The sequence below is a fragment of the Lissotriton helveticus genome, chromosome 4_1, assembly GCF_964261635.1.
Source record: "Lissotriton helveticus chromosome 4_1, aLisHel1.1, whole genome shotgun sequence".
Lineage (NCBI taxonomy): Eukaryota > Metazoa > Chordata > Amphibia > Caudata > Salamandridae > Lissotriton > Lissotriton helveticus.
This window is the reverse complement of record NC_136063.1, coordinates 1,884,693,723-1,884,708,702: the sequence shown is the minus strand read 5'-3', so window position 1 is coordinate 1,884,708,702 and position 14,980 is coordinate 1,884,693,723. Positions and strand designations below refer to the sequence as shown.

The 14,980-nt window shown below is 39.8% G+C and overlaps 1 protein-coding gene across 1 annotated transcript in view; it reads left to right on the top strand.

Moving 5' to 3' along the window:
- The window catches only part of LOC144829412 (sodium- and chloride-dependent neutral and basic amino acid transporter B(0+)-like), a 361,697-nt gene that overhangs the window by 71,957 nt on the left and 274,760 nt on the right, over positions 1-14,980 (top strand). Inside the window, exon 3 of the mRNA XM_078688535.1 lies at positions 11,217-11,348. Within this exon, the coding sequence (XP_078544661.1) occupies positions 11,217-11,348 (132 nt within the window). The remainder of the gene's footprint in view (positions 1-11,216; positions 11,349-14,980) is intronic.

Sequence of the window (14,980 nt, the reverse complement as noted above, 5' to 3'; positions counted from 1 at the left end):
ATACACTACTAATTTCTGAGTACTAAAACTCCTTACTACCCTGATAGACTGGATATTGGGGTAAAAGACAAAGCCTTTGCTTTTGTTAAATCATTTCTGTCAGAGAGAATTCAGTTTGTTGCAGTTGACGATTTTAAATCCTCCTCATTCTCTCTCCCTTGTGGCATCCCCCAGGGTTCGTCTCTTAGCCCGGTCCTTTTTTATATCTATGCAACCCCTTTGGCCAAACTTATTAGATGTTTTGGGTTCTCTGCATTCACTTACACAGATGATACCCAATTAGTGATCTCAGTATCAGACAGCAAACCGTTTTTACAGCCGTGTGCAGTAGATTGGAAAATGGCAGGCCCAAAATTGCTTGAATTTGAATTCAGACAAGACCGAGGTATTGCTCTTTGGAAAGGATCTCTCCTTTTGGTCCCAAGATTGGTGGCCACCTGAACCTTTGCGTTATCTTTAATAATCAACTGACCTTCGAAGGGCATGTACATGCAATCACGTCTACCTCCTTATTTACTAAGAAACTTTTAAGAAAGATTTCCCCCTTCATTCCGAAAGACCTGCAGAAAACAGTAATTTCTGCGCTGATACGCTCAAAGATTGACTATGCAAATGCTCTTTTTGTAAATATAACAAAGAAAAGTCTCAATAAGCTTCAGGTCCTAGAGAACTCAGCTGCCCGCCTTTTACTTGGCATATCTAAAAGAGAATCAGTATCAGCTGTCCTTGTGATTCTCCATTGGCTACCTATTGAGAAGCGTATACAGTTTAATGGCATGTGCATTGCTTTCAGGGCTCTTCGTGAGGATGACACTCAAGTGTTTAAGCTTTGGTTTCATTGGTACATTCAGTCAAGATCCCTTCGCTCAGAATCAGTATGTAATATCATAGTCCCTAGAGTGAAAAGAGCACAATAGGGCGGAAGAAGTATTATAGGCAGCACTTCCCATCTCTGGAACAGCCTTCCCTTATTTCTGAAAATGGAAACAGACCTCCTCTTTTTTAGAAAAAAAACTTGGCTCTTCAACCTTCTTAATTCAAGCCAGCCTCTTGACCCTGGCCTGCTCTGTTAGCAAACTTGCGCGCCTAGACACCCAGGGTAGTAGTGCACGTTTATTATACATTTGTTTTTCATTTCATTTTACTGCCCATCTTTAAGGCCTAAAAATTCCTTACTAAGTCTATGCACTACTCATCCCTGAGCCCTAAAATACCCTACTACCCTTATGCACTTCCCATCCCTGAGCCCTAAAATTCCTGAGTACCCCTATACACTAGCAACCCAAGAACACTAAAAATGTTACGACTCCTATACCATGCCCAACCCTAACCCCCTAAAAGCGCCTTACTACCTACACACCATTAAACCCTAGAATATTACTACTGCCATTTATATTTAAGAATAATGAAAGCATTAACCCATATTTTATGCTACTTTTTAAAAAGGATAATTACTATTTAATATTTATTTTCATTATTTAACTTAAAGTTACATTACTTATGTTTAACTGTTTCTCAATTATTATTTGACTTCATTTTTAAAAAGTCATTTTTTTACTTAATACTAAATTAATTTTACCTAACAAATAATTAAATGTAAGTTAAATTTGATTTAAATTTCTCTTAGCATCTTAAGTGTCCTAACCTTAATAATATATGTGAATGTTGGTTTGTGCATACCCATACAGACAAACTTTAATGATTTCCTTTGAAATACAGATTTCATCATGATAATGAAAGCTCCCAAACCACTATGCATGGCTTTACCATTGTCTGGGCAATTAGGATCATGCGTTACAGGCAACCAAACTATGTGCTATGTCCTAGTAAACATTGTTTTTTGTGACAATATTTATAAAGGTATAGAGTTTAACTTAAGACAAAATCCTAAGTAAGACAAAATCCTAATTTAAAACAAAATCCTAAATTAAGACACAATCTTACCTTAAAACAAAATCCAAATTTACGACAAAATCCTAACTTAAGACAAAATCCTAATTTAAGACAATATCCTAATTTAGGACAAAATCCTAATTTAAGACAACATCCTAATGTACGACAAAATCCTAATTTAAGATGAAATCCTAATTTAGGACAAAGTCCTAATTTAGGACAAAATCCTAATTTAAGACAAAATCCTAATTTAAAACAAAATCCTAAATTAAGACAAAATCCTACCTTAAAACAAAATCCAAATTTACGACAAAATCCTAATTTAAGACAAAATCCTAATTTAAGACAATATCCTAATTTAGGACAAAATCCTAATTTAAGACAAAATCCTAATTTAAGACAAAATCCTAATTTAAGATGAAATCCTAATTTAGGACAAAGTCCTAATTTAGGACAAAATCCTAATTTAAGACAAAATACTAATTTAAGACAAAATCCTCATTTAAGACTACTAAATGCCTTCTGTGAATACTTAAAGTAGTAAGTTTAGGATTTAGTTCTGTGAATCGGGCCTGTACTTTTTAATTTTTACCAAGAAAATCCCTGAATTTGGGCAGAAATGTTCCAGAACTTATTTAAACTTCAGCCCAAGGGTGGGCTAGGTACCAGGGGCAAATTAAAATAGATCTTTTGTGGAAGGGGTGCACGCAGCTCCCTTCCCCAGGCCATTGACGGCTCTGGGGATCGCCACATCCCCAGGGCCAGGACAATTCTTACAAGAGTGAGGGGGCCCCCTCCCAGGCCATTTTTAGCCCTGGGGACCACCATCTCCCCAGGGCAGGCTGATTTTGACAAGGGGAGGGAGGCAGCGCAGCCCATAAACAACCTAGTGAGCAATACTATGTAGGAAATGTTTCCTAGTATCAGCTTCACAAGATGAGTTCAAGGAAACAGAAGAAACCACACACTTTTTCGTTAAGGAATAAGTCATTCAAGGAACAAGAGATATATTTTAAAAACATTATTTTAAAATCCTAAACCAGTAAATAAAATGTGAATAGTGAATGGTAACCACACAGATTATTAAAAAAAGCAATGCAGCGAAAAATGTCATGGACAATGAATACAAGAAGAAAAACTCTAATGTTATTGAATTGTATAATCCTGACAACCTGCTGCCCTTTCTAAGCACTATGCTAACTGTAGGTATGGTAGTAAATAAAAAGCCTATGGTTCCAATTTCAGAGGTGTCTTGCTCAGCAAACCAGTGTGTTTTTTTTTAATGACAGAGCAAGTTGGCTCTTTCCTAGCACAGCTTGTATGGGGCTGAAACCTAAACAGTTATTGGCTTAAGACCACTTCTCCCAACTGTTGGTTCCGCCTTAGGTTGATGCTCAATCTGCAGTGACTTTTACCTTGATAGCCCTGAAATGAAGTTCATCACTTCCCCATAGTCCGATACATGAGTTTTTATAGGATTGGATTATCAATCTTATCTTATATTTTGAAAACAATGATGGGACTATGAGACACCAAATCAGTAAAAAGATAAACAGCCGTGGCAACAAATGCATCAACTGGAACCTAGAACAGCAGGTGTATAGAGTGAACACATTTTTGCATTTCTACGCATGTCTAAAACTTCACACTTTCCAAAAAACAAATAAGGCCGAAAAGACAAAGAATGCAAATAGTAGAGTCTGAAAGGAACACAATTAAGGAAATAGAAAGATCTGAACAGGAAATGTCACTGTGTTTGCAACATGAAGGTAGAGATTGGTCAAGCCCTGAAACAAGAAAGAGACATTCTTAATGACAATCCTTGTTATCTGTGAGTTGCTGACAAAGAGCAACAAGAGCGAGAATGAGTGTATATGATAATATAATTTTTGGCTGAATGAGTGAAATGTTTCCATTAACTGACTTGACTATCTGAAGTACCTGCGGCTGCGGTACAGTGTAAATAGTTTGGATTAGTTTGTGATGTGGACAGAGAGTTCAGTCTGTATCAGAGAACCTCTAGTTTGTCAACAATAATCGCACTATTTTGCCAAAAACAGCAGAATGTGTCTTTTTGGACACACATTCCTCAATATGGGTTTCTGAATCCTAATGATTCAGTTCAAGGCGCAGGTTTTGGAGCAAGTATGTTTGCTTGCAAACAATAGCGTGGAAAACTATAAACACATATTCCTTTCTTTACTATGCACTAGGACATGTGTCCTACTCTGTAAATATAGAGCATAGACTGTCTTATGGCTTGCTGGGGGGGGAGGAAAAAATGAAACTATTGTTACTCATTAAATGAATATATGATGATACAACGAATTCCGTTGCAACGCATGCCTTTACCACGCATGCGTTACAACGGAATTCGTTTAGCACGCATAAACCTTTCACCGACTATTTGCGTGGTGACGTCATACGTCGTTAAGAGAAAACGGCATTTTTTTTACCGATTTCTCTTAATCGACTCTGATGCCGACGTGAATTATGGTGAGTTGTTTTATTTGGGGGGGAGACCCCCCCCAAGCCCCCCATTTTTTTTTTACTTTTACCACATATGCCTTTACTACAAACATCGTAGTAAAGGCATGCGTGGTAAAGGCATTAGTTGTAACCATGCATGCGTTGTACTGCATGCGTGGTTAAAGATTTCGTGGAAACGGCTTCGTTGTAAAAGCCGTTTCCCCATTAAATCAACGCTAAAAAGGCCTTAAAAACATTACCCACTGTACAAAGAAGATGCACTGGTTAATATTTAAATATGTACCTTTTTTTAAAAATATCTAAATATCTAATCTTGTTGGATACATTATTAGACAGAAACTGTATAGTTTTGTGCACAGATAATGGGCATACCCTTTGGTCATACTCAGAAAAGTAAGTAGCAAGATGGATAAGAAAGGATTCATTTGCATTACATTTTGTAGGTCAGTATTTTGCTTTTAATTGTTGTCATAATGTATTTGGGCTAAATCATGCATGACAGAGACATAACCTGTCATTTTCAGCTTGTTGGAACATAAACAGATTCTAAGCATCGTAGGGTGCACCCTGTTTAGTTGTAACCTGTATCTTTGAATTGGCTTAAATAATTAAGCCCTGAAGGATCCAATTTTGTTACATATATTAAATAGTGAGTTCTACTGTGAGGGTGATGGAAGGGAGGGGTAAGTACAGCTCTGTGTTTGCATGTCTGACAATCACTCCTTGTCATCCTTTTGCCTTTCCATGTGCAATTCAAACAGTAAATATTACCACCCATTTTGCATTGTGGGTATTTACAGCCTTTAGCAGAGGTGATGGTGGGGACACCGCTATCCTACTGGTGTTATCTCCCCTTCTGCCCCACATGTAACTGGTGGCTGGGTGGGAAATGATGATGTCTTTAACATTATTTTACCTCAGCTGAGTAGCTGCTCCTATGGGCTCCAGTGTCATTCTAGGGCATTTTCTGATTCGGTAGATGTATGTCAGGTAAGAACTTGCAATTGACTTCGAGGGAAATTGTGTGAGGTGGAGTTGCATGACCTAATTCACATATATAGGCTAACAAATGTGTGATGGGCAATATTCCATTGTGAATGTGCAGTTGAATTTCATTAGGTCAAGCATTTGAGGCCTGTTGTTATTTCTCTTGTGGGCTTAAATCCGTCCCCCTCCTTTTGATTTGATTGTTCCAGTGTCCTTTAAAAATCATTGGTTGCAAGTGCTCAGCCCTTCCTATTTGTCCCTCCTTCTTCCCTTCTGTTCCTCCCACTCAACTGGAATTAAGGACTGTCTCATTCCACTTTCTTTCTTTAGGTGCTCTTTTGGGGACTTTACTGTTCTTACTTTTCTTGGTTTCCTGGTCTGTCACTGTTTGCCTGTATTCAGCATTGGTGCCATAGCTACTTACATGTAAATATAACCTTCCTCCCTACCACCTCCTCTTAATGCCACAGTTGTGTTAGTGCTGCCTACCTTGACGTGCCTCCCTTTCTGTCGATTGAATTTATTTAGCCTTTTTGCACTTTTCATGTCCACCGTCAGTTGGGATTCTTTTTGGTAAGATAGTTGTGTGAAACAGATTGCATCATACCCTGAAAACGTAATGTGATACCTATGAGATGGGCTATAAAAGTAGACACAAAGCCCGTCTCCCTTGAAGGGCTTCTCCTTCCCGTTCCTGCTGCAGCTCATTCAAAACAGAGGCTTGCAGGAGGCTCATACACTTGCAACTAGCCAGTGTTTGTGGTTGTGCTTCTGCATATATTAGCTTTCGGGTATGGAGACACATTCATATAAGCAGCTCTTCGATGGGCCAAATTAGATTTTCTTCCCTTCCGGACCCTATCATGGCATGTGAGCCTAGTGTAGTAAAGTACCAAGCAGGTCACTTCTTCGCTGTACTTTTCCATCGCAGTCTCTCCAGGGACCTGGCATTCATGATTTGGAAACCGCTGCTGTCTTCGGCACATGTAAACTTCACAATCCCATTATGGGTTCTCACTCTGTATTTGATTTCTATATTCATGAGGAGTATGGAATGTTTATTTAAGAAATGCAAAAGTAAGAGCGAATGTGCGTTGCAACATAAGCCTCTGGATAGTGCTTTAAAGACACCTGATCAAAACTGGAAGGCACAAACTGTTCTGTCGGTTGGCACAGCATTAGACTTTGTTTCTCATCCAATCACATCTCTCAGTATTTTAATGTATTATGAAACACGTGCAATATGTACACTTGTATATGCTTTCACAAGCGGTTTACCAGCTCGGCATGCTAAAAAGACAGCAAGAGACCTTTTGCTCAGGAACAGCACATTTGAACACTCTGGGTCTAAAAGGTATATCATCTTCGTACCACTCATCAAATGTCCCCAAAGGCACAGAAGTAAAAAGATATAGACCTTTTCATCGGGTTCAAAAATGCAATGAATGTTTTTAGGTCTAGCATTAGCCATTACTTTTTGATTTCCAAAAATAATACGCATACTCTGCTCCCTTGTAGGGGTTTCCAGCTGGCCCTCATCTGTCACTGGTCTGTTGTTGTATCATTCACATTTTTCTTCAGCCTTCTACAGAATCCAGTATAGGGTAAGCTGCTCTTTCACAAAGAGCACGTCCACACTCAAAGTTTCCCTCCAGTTCAAGGAACTGCTACTGATGCGCATTCATTTTCAGGCCAAATAAATATTTTCAATGTTTCGCTTGTAGAATTTTGTTTTTTGTGTTGGTGAGGTTCTAGTAGTTGCCCCATCAATAAATATTACAAAAACCATGTTAAAGCATAACAAACTTTGACAAAGCCAAAAGGCTAAGCACCAATTCAAGAGCTATTGGCTTGTCAATGCGTGCTTCAGCATCACTCTAAGTATAAATCATAGGCGTATTTGAACCACTGTTTCTGTTGCAATTGTCACCCTTGTCCGGTCCACAGCACGCTACACACAACAGAAGGAACAGGCACAATGGAACTTCATGTGAGTGCTCCTTCCATAACATGCACAAAATCCACACTATAGACATGGGTTAGTAACTTTGTGCATGTGTGGATAAATTCTGCAACTGAGTCTAGCATACATTTTAGGGACAGAATGCTACTCACAACAAAAGTAACAGGCTTCGGTGTGGGGCACATTAGCAGTACTTTCACAATCCATCACCAGTGTGGTTTACAGCACACAACACGTTACTTTTGCACTTCTTGCAGCTAGCTGTTGTAGGTGTGCTCCTATATAACTCCTACCAGATACTTTTTCTACAAGTTCCATTGCTAACTCAAAGGCAGTTTTTGAGACAGCAGTGATAACATCCCCAAACAAACATTGTGTTTTTTGTGCAGACCTAATTCAACAACAAACCACATAATTGTACTCAACAACACAATTACATAATGCCCCACATACATTCTCCCAAACCACATAATTCAACATCATACCACAAAATTGAACACCACACCACATAATTAAACTCCACTACATCACACTCCATTTTTCACTTAAGAGGCGCTTAAAGAGGATTTAAGTGCCTCACTGTTAAACTTGAGCCTCAAAAGGTAGAGGCATCTGTGAGTTAACACTCCCTCCCCAGTGCTGCCGTCGGCCAACGGCTGACGCAGCCTCGCCCACCCTTTAGAACGAACGAATGTGTTGTGCTACAATTATATGAAAGCATAAATAAAAAAAATCCTTTGTGAATGTGCAACATACAGTAACCATGTACATTTAATCAGGCAAACAGAAGGCGATATGGTAAATGGCAGAGGTTATTAATGAAGTTTACTGGAAGCATATGTGGCATAACTAAATATATGCGATGTCTGTGAGTATTAAGGGTAATATAGAGCTGTGTTGGGCTGATGTTATGCATATATAAAGAAAATATAATAACTATTGTCCGGATGTTAAATAAGTAACATAGAGTAAATGCATCCAGATAATGTGAGATTATATAAAGATACGAGGATAAACCCAAAAAAACACAGCCAAGAAAGACACTTTGCATGTGTTATGCCATAAGAAAATGAGGTAAAAGGCATTGAAAGAGATTAATATTGAAAAGGTGTCGGAGACTGTGAAAAAAACATACAACTGTTAAGGTCGTTTGAAATGCGTGTTGACAGAATATGATTAAAAAAATTAAGTCCTGCAATGGGAAAAGCATGCAGTGTAGAAGCACACTTGAAATGTGTGCTGAGGGGAAGTAAATAAAGTGTAGGAGAGACAAATAAATGTAGCTGAAAATTGCTTAATTACATATGTTTGAGCTCCCTGAGGTGAAAGGGCAATATAGTGAAAAATGTGTGTTGGAATAATTATCTTTATTTATACATTTATATTTAATAACTGATGTCCGGAAGTTTAATACTCAACTGAGCCAATGATCTAAAGTAACGTATGTTAGGTTATTCCTAAAAATTGTGAAGCAAAGTCTTGTGTTTTTATAATTCTAAGTTGTTGCTTTGTCTGCCCATTGTTATGCAACTTGGTACTATGCTTCAAGTGTATACTGAGAGAAAATAATGAAATAAAGAAAGTGTAGAATAAACAAAGAAATATATCTGTGTGTGCTGGCACTAAAAGATGATATAACATGATATACCTTGGGATTGCATACGGCGCCAAGGATCTGGGCAGGCAAGGCAGGGGGTAAACAAGCATTTGCAAAGCAATAGGTCTCGCATTCACGCGTGTTTGTGCTATCGGCATTGTAAATGACAATGCCTTATATTCATGGTTTGGTTTTAAAACATAAATAAAAGGCATTGTCATTTACAATACTAATTGCATAAACTATTGCAAATGCAAGACCCATTGCCTTGCAATAAAGGGCCTGACCCCTTGTTAGATTGAAAACATCAGAGGAAGATACTTTGAACACCAGCCTGCGACGTCTTCAAAGTAGTGATAAATAGTGCAGTGAAGAATATGTGTAAGTGTTGTAAATTACACTGACAGAAAGTGTGAAGTTAGAGTACCATATGATCCGAGCTATAAACACTAACAAAGCACTCCAACACCTTTCGCTCTGTGATTATAATGTCGCGGCTCAGTTGGAAGTGCGGGAGGGGGGCTATTTCCTTTCCTCTCCATGATTTGAGTGTGCAGTGTGGCATTGCGTAATGGCATTGCTATCTTTGGCCTAATAAAAAATACTCCAGATATAGTAGGGCCCTGGCTTCACCTCCTGTTGCAGGGTGTTCTGTGCTTTATGGCAGGCATGGAGGAAGGGAGGGATTGTCTCGGTAACCGCTCCAGCCTCGTAAAGTGCTCCTGCTATTACTAGTGAGCGAGAGGCACTGAGGTGGTGGTATTGGGATTGGTGTTGTTAGTATTGGTAGTGGAGGTATTGGTGGTATTGATGGTGGCTGTGGTATTGGTAGTGGTGGTATTGGTGGTGCTGGTATTGGTGGTGCTGGGATTGGTGGTAATGGTGGTAAAATTGGTGGAGGTGGTTGTATTGGTGGTGGTATTGGTGGTACTGGTATTGGCGGTGGTACTGGTATTGGTGGTTGTGGTATTAGTGGTGCCAGTATTTGTGGTGGTGGTATTGGTTGTGGTATTGGTGGTGGCATTGGTGGTGGTGGTATTGGTGGTGATTTATTGGTTGGGGGCATTGGTGGTGGTATTGGTGGTGGTGTTATAGGTGGTTGTGGTACTGGAGGTGGTGGTATTGATGGTGGTATAGGTATTGGTGCTGCTGGTGGTGGTGGTGGTGGTGGTGGTATTGATGGTGGTGGTATTGGTGGTGGTATTAGTGGTATTGATGGTGGTAGTGGTGGTGGTGGTATTGGTGGTGGTGGTATTGCTGATGGTGATATTGGTGGTGGTCGTAGTGGTATTGGTGATGGTGGTATTGGTGGTGGTTTTGGTAGTGGTGGCATAGGTGGTCGTGGTATTGGTGCTGGTGGTATTGGTGGTAGTGTTACTGGTGGTGGTGGTATTCTTGGTGGTATTGGTACAGGCGGTGGTAGTATTGGTGGTGGTGGTACCACCACCAATATCCCCACCAGCAATACCACCACCACTAACAGCACTAATACCACCACCACCAATACCACCACCACCAGTACCAATACCACCATGAATACCACCACCACCAGTACCACCACCACCTATGCCACCACCACCAATACCACCACCACCTATACCGCCACTACCAACACCACTACAAATATCACCATCACCAATACCACCCCCCCCAATACCACCACCAATACCACCACCACCAGTAAATGTGGAAGGGACCAATGGGCAGGTAATGGGGAATACTTACTACCTAATGACACTAAATGGAAAGGGTTTCAGGAGGGCTAAATTAATACATGAATGTATTTTAACATTATGTACTGTTGTGTTCTATTTTAAGTTCTGTGCTCAAATATTTTCCATGGGAGTGTGGCAGTACCAATGGTTGGCCATGTGCAGTGCTGGACTTAGTTCATGTCTACTGTTTTGGATCTTTTTAGAAGTAGTAACTTTATAAGTGCAGCTTGTGAATAGTAATGGTCTTATTCTTTTGTAGGTGTCTGTCAGTCCGTCTCTAAACCCCTCCTCTTTCCAAAATAAACCCCTCCCATTTAGTAGTAAGTATTCCAGTTTTCCATCCATTCCCTTGGTAACAAACATGTATGAGGATCCCCCATAGAAAAGAAAGGAGAGATAGAGATGGAGATTTACATGTGTATGCCTGTGGATTTTGTAGTAGATAAATAGTATTACTGTAGTGCTACTTTACATACTACAGAATGCAGTTTGTGAATCGGGCCAAAAGTGTCTACATTCTGAATTCAACACTCAATTTAGTTATTATGTTTTATCTCTATTTTCTCTCCAGGTGCATTTCTCATACCTTATGTAATCATGCTGGCCTTTGTTGGATTTCCTTTGTTTTTCCTTGAATGCTGCCTTGGACAGTTTTCCAGCTCAGGAGCTATTGCAACATGGAAGGTTTTACCAATTTTCCAAGGTAAGTCTTACCAGATTATAGCTCATATTTGTTAAACTATCTGTCCTGCTGCTATTTATGGTTTTTGAAATTACTCTAGGTTTGAAAGCAGACAAACAAGTGCCTTCACTTGCCAAAATCACTTAGAATGTGACAAACAATGTCTTATGATGACTTGAAAGTATGTATGTATACGCACATTCATCACAATTACAAAGGTTAAAGTGATGCTCTACCTAGGTTTTAAAATAACACAAAAACTGTTTGAAAACTAACCAAAATACTGAAGTTCATCTGTTATAGTTTAGTGATCTGACTTTACTGCTTATTACTTCAAATATTGTAATACTCATGACATGTTAAATCACATCATTGATGACATCTCTGATGACAACTCAAATGAAATAATTGATGATATCACAGATAACATCATAATCATATACAGAGGTGAGTTACTGTATAAGCATGTGTGGGTGGATATCACGGAAATAGCATTAAGTCCTGGAGGCAAGTGTGGTTGTGTGGGACAATTTCTGGTACCCTGTTTACAAAACACTAAAGTTTAGGGTGGAATTAGCAATCCATGTTAAACAAGGTAAAGGCTGAGCTCACCTGAATGGTTTGCAAAAGTATGGTTTATGATAGGTTATGGCTTAAAGCCAAAGCATGTTCCAGAAAATGTACGAGAAAGTGTTGGGACTTTGCCTTTTCGGAATAATCACCCAAGAATTTTCAGCTTTTTCTGGACCCTATTCTTGCTGGCATCAGAACTCTGTGCAATTTAACCCTGTTAACCTGGAGGTAAGTGCCTGGGCTCCCCTATTAAACATGATTAAATTGGCTTATTCCTGATTGGCACATTTAACTTGCCCTAAAGCCCATACAATATGGTGTGGACAATGCACCCAGGGCCTGGAAGTTAAATACCACTTGTGGACTATAGCACCTATTGTGCCACCCACTACACTGGCGATGCAAATAGCGCGCCAAGGCTACCCTGTGTAGCCTGACTACTGCAATATAAAATCTGCTGTGTGACCAGTCATTTTAAAACTTTTTAACAGATAAGGACTTTTCTTTTATACATTAGTAAGGCTTACATAGGATTGTAGCCCAAAAGGCAGGGTGCATTGTATTTAAAAGTGGTACATGCAGAAAAACAATAGTACCATGTTCATAAGTTGACAAGACCCACAAAGCTAAATTTTGCAGTGGCAAGCCTATCTGTCTTACGTAAAAAAAAAAGTGCCAATCAATATCGTAATGTGTTACCTCTGTAATGGGACCAGCTACAAAAATAATAAAACTACTATTTTTAATAGTTATTAAAAATACAATTCAATGTCATAATTGGATTTTAAATAAATATTAAGTACAAATAATTTTTAGATAGTTACCTTTAACTTGCCTGGAGCTCCTGGAGGATAATTTGCATTACCTCAGCTGCAACTGATAGCCTTTACTTGGCTTGAATGAGGTTGGAAATTCTCCCAAACAGCTCGCACAATAAATCACTTGACAGGTCAACCGGAATTGGCAGTGATGACTTCTTTGAGCTCAGCCTAATATTCATAGTGGGGAATGTGGGCCTTCTTTTGGCACAGCAGTGTCAAATCCTGCCTGACAGGTCTGTCTGTAGCATATGTACATTTTTTGTGCACAAAATGGATCAAACGGGAAAAGAAAACAATTATTGTGTATTTCCTACGTGGGCACTGAGGCACCCTGCTTCATTTTACTAGAATTCCGTTTCCTGGTTTGTGTGGGTCTAGCATCAAACTGGTGTTTAGTGTTGGATCTGGGATGATACTGGTCATTTCCCTATGGCAGTCCCACACACAACCCCAACTCTCAGAGATGAAATTGAGTGTGGCTGAAATATGTTGCCATTTTTAAAATGCACTTCCCTCCTGGTATTTTGGCCCTGTTTGCAGTAAAGCAAACATGAACTACTAAGAAAAGTGGATATGGTTGCCCCTGGGACATGGCACTCCATTTGTTAGGAAGTGTCAAGGGGTAACCCCCACCAACTAGCTGGTGCCAACCGTAAATGTGGCACTCCAAGATACCAACCTCAGAACACTTTCTGGACCTGCAGAAGATCGGAGAAGGACTGGACTTATTAGGAGCCCCGAAGGAGTTAATCATCTCCCTCTTGTTAACAGGACAAAGTAGTGGGCTCCAAGGGTCAGTTGAATGACCTCTTATGGCTACAGGGACACAACAAGCTAAAAAGGCCTTTTTTTCTGCAATATTTAGTTGACCAGTGTCAACGGGAACTGAACTGGCCATTACTATTGCCCTAAGTCTGGCACCCTGAGAGTTTCTAAGTGCCTCCCCAGAGGTCCTGGGGGCCTTAGAAGTATACACCTGTGGTTGTTTGGGCACCAGAAGAAACTTTTCCTAGAGTGCTTCAGGGGGCCATGCAGAAAGATATATCCAACAGCCAGTTCCACAGAATCTGATTGAATTTCATCTTCATTCCCCGCCACTTTTGAAAAAACATCCCATTTGGGGTTTTCAGTGAAAAAACTTCAAACCTCCAGAGTTACCAACCTCCTTCAAGTATCCGTTCTTTAGGTCCACAATGGCAGCTACAATTTCACCAGCAACCTGCTCAAGGAGGATTTTTTTTTCTCAAAAAGTGCCAACGTCCCTTTCTGCTTTTGGACTTACAAACTAACCTATTTGAACTATGTTTAGGTTCCAGACATTCACGGACAGCAATCTACTTGGTGTATCCAAGCAAGGCTTCATTGCAGTACGCCTCATACTGCACCAATGTCCCAGTAAACCACTTTCACAGACTATCATTGGCTCTTTGTGCTTTTTAGTGCTTTTTCTGCAAAAAATGTTTTTATATGTTTTTTACTGGCTCCTCCATTGGATTTTGGTGTAATTTTGTTTAATCATTTTTTACTCCATTTGTCTCATTCCGTTTGAGATTTGTATTTCCCTACACATCTCTGACTTTGCGTGGCTAGGAGACGACTCTTCGCTTATATCCTATAGACCATGGCCAATGCATTGCCTCCTTTGCTCCTAGCATCGCTCCCTAAACGTAGATGCAACCGCAAACCAATTTACTGTTTCAGCTGGCCAAGGCTAATCCCTGTATCCCATCTGCGCTCCTTTGCGGTCAGCCTGAATTTTGGATTTGACCCAGTCCAGCATAACCATGTAGCCCTGGTTCTGTAAAATTCTGCTGTTATGTTAAACCCAGAACCTTGAGTTGCTATTCTGTGAGCATATATGTGCCGCAGTAGGACTCTGTGTTGTGCTGCTTATGCCACTGGTTTAGCATCGCAGAACATAGTCGGCAAGACAGCTTCACCAAGAATATTACTTTTGAAAAAACCACTGGCAACCAGTTCTGAAACCTTGGACAGTGGATCTACATCCCATGTCTGTAAATGTAGTTAAAAGTAGGATATCAACCATATTTGTTCATTATAGCTCCAATCTACGATGGAAAGGAGCGCTCTATGTAGTACTCGAAATACTGCTTTGCATCCATGGCTGGTGTCTGCATGACAACTGTCTCCCAGATGTGAGGTCACTTAGTTTTTCACTGCATTTAGGGATGAAAGAAGACATCTCTTCCGCTACTCATATTCATGTAGAATCTTCTCCATAAAGAAATGCAAATAGTA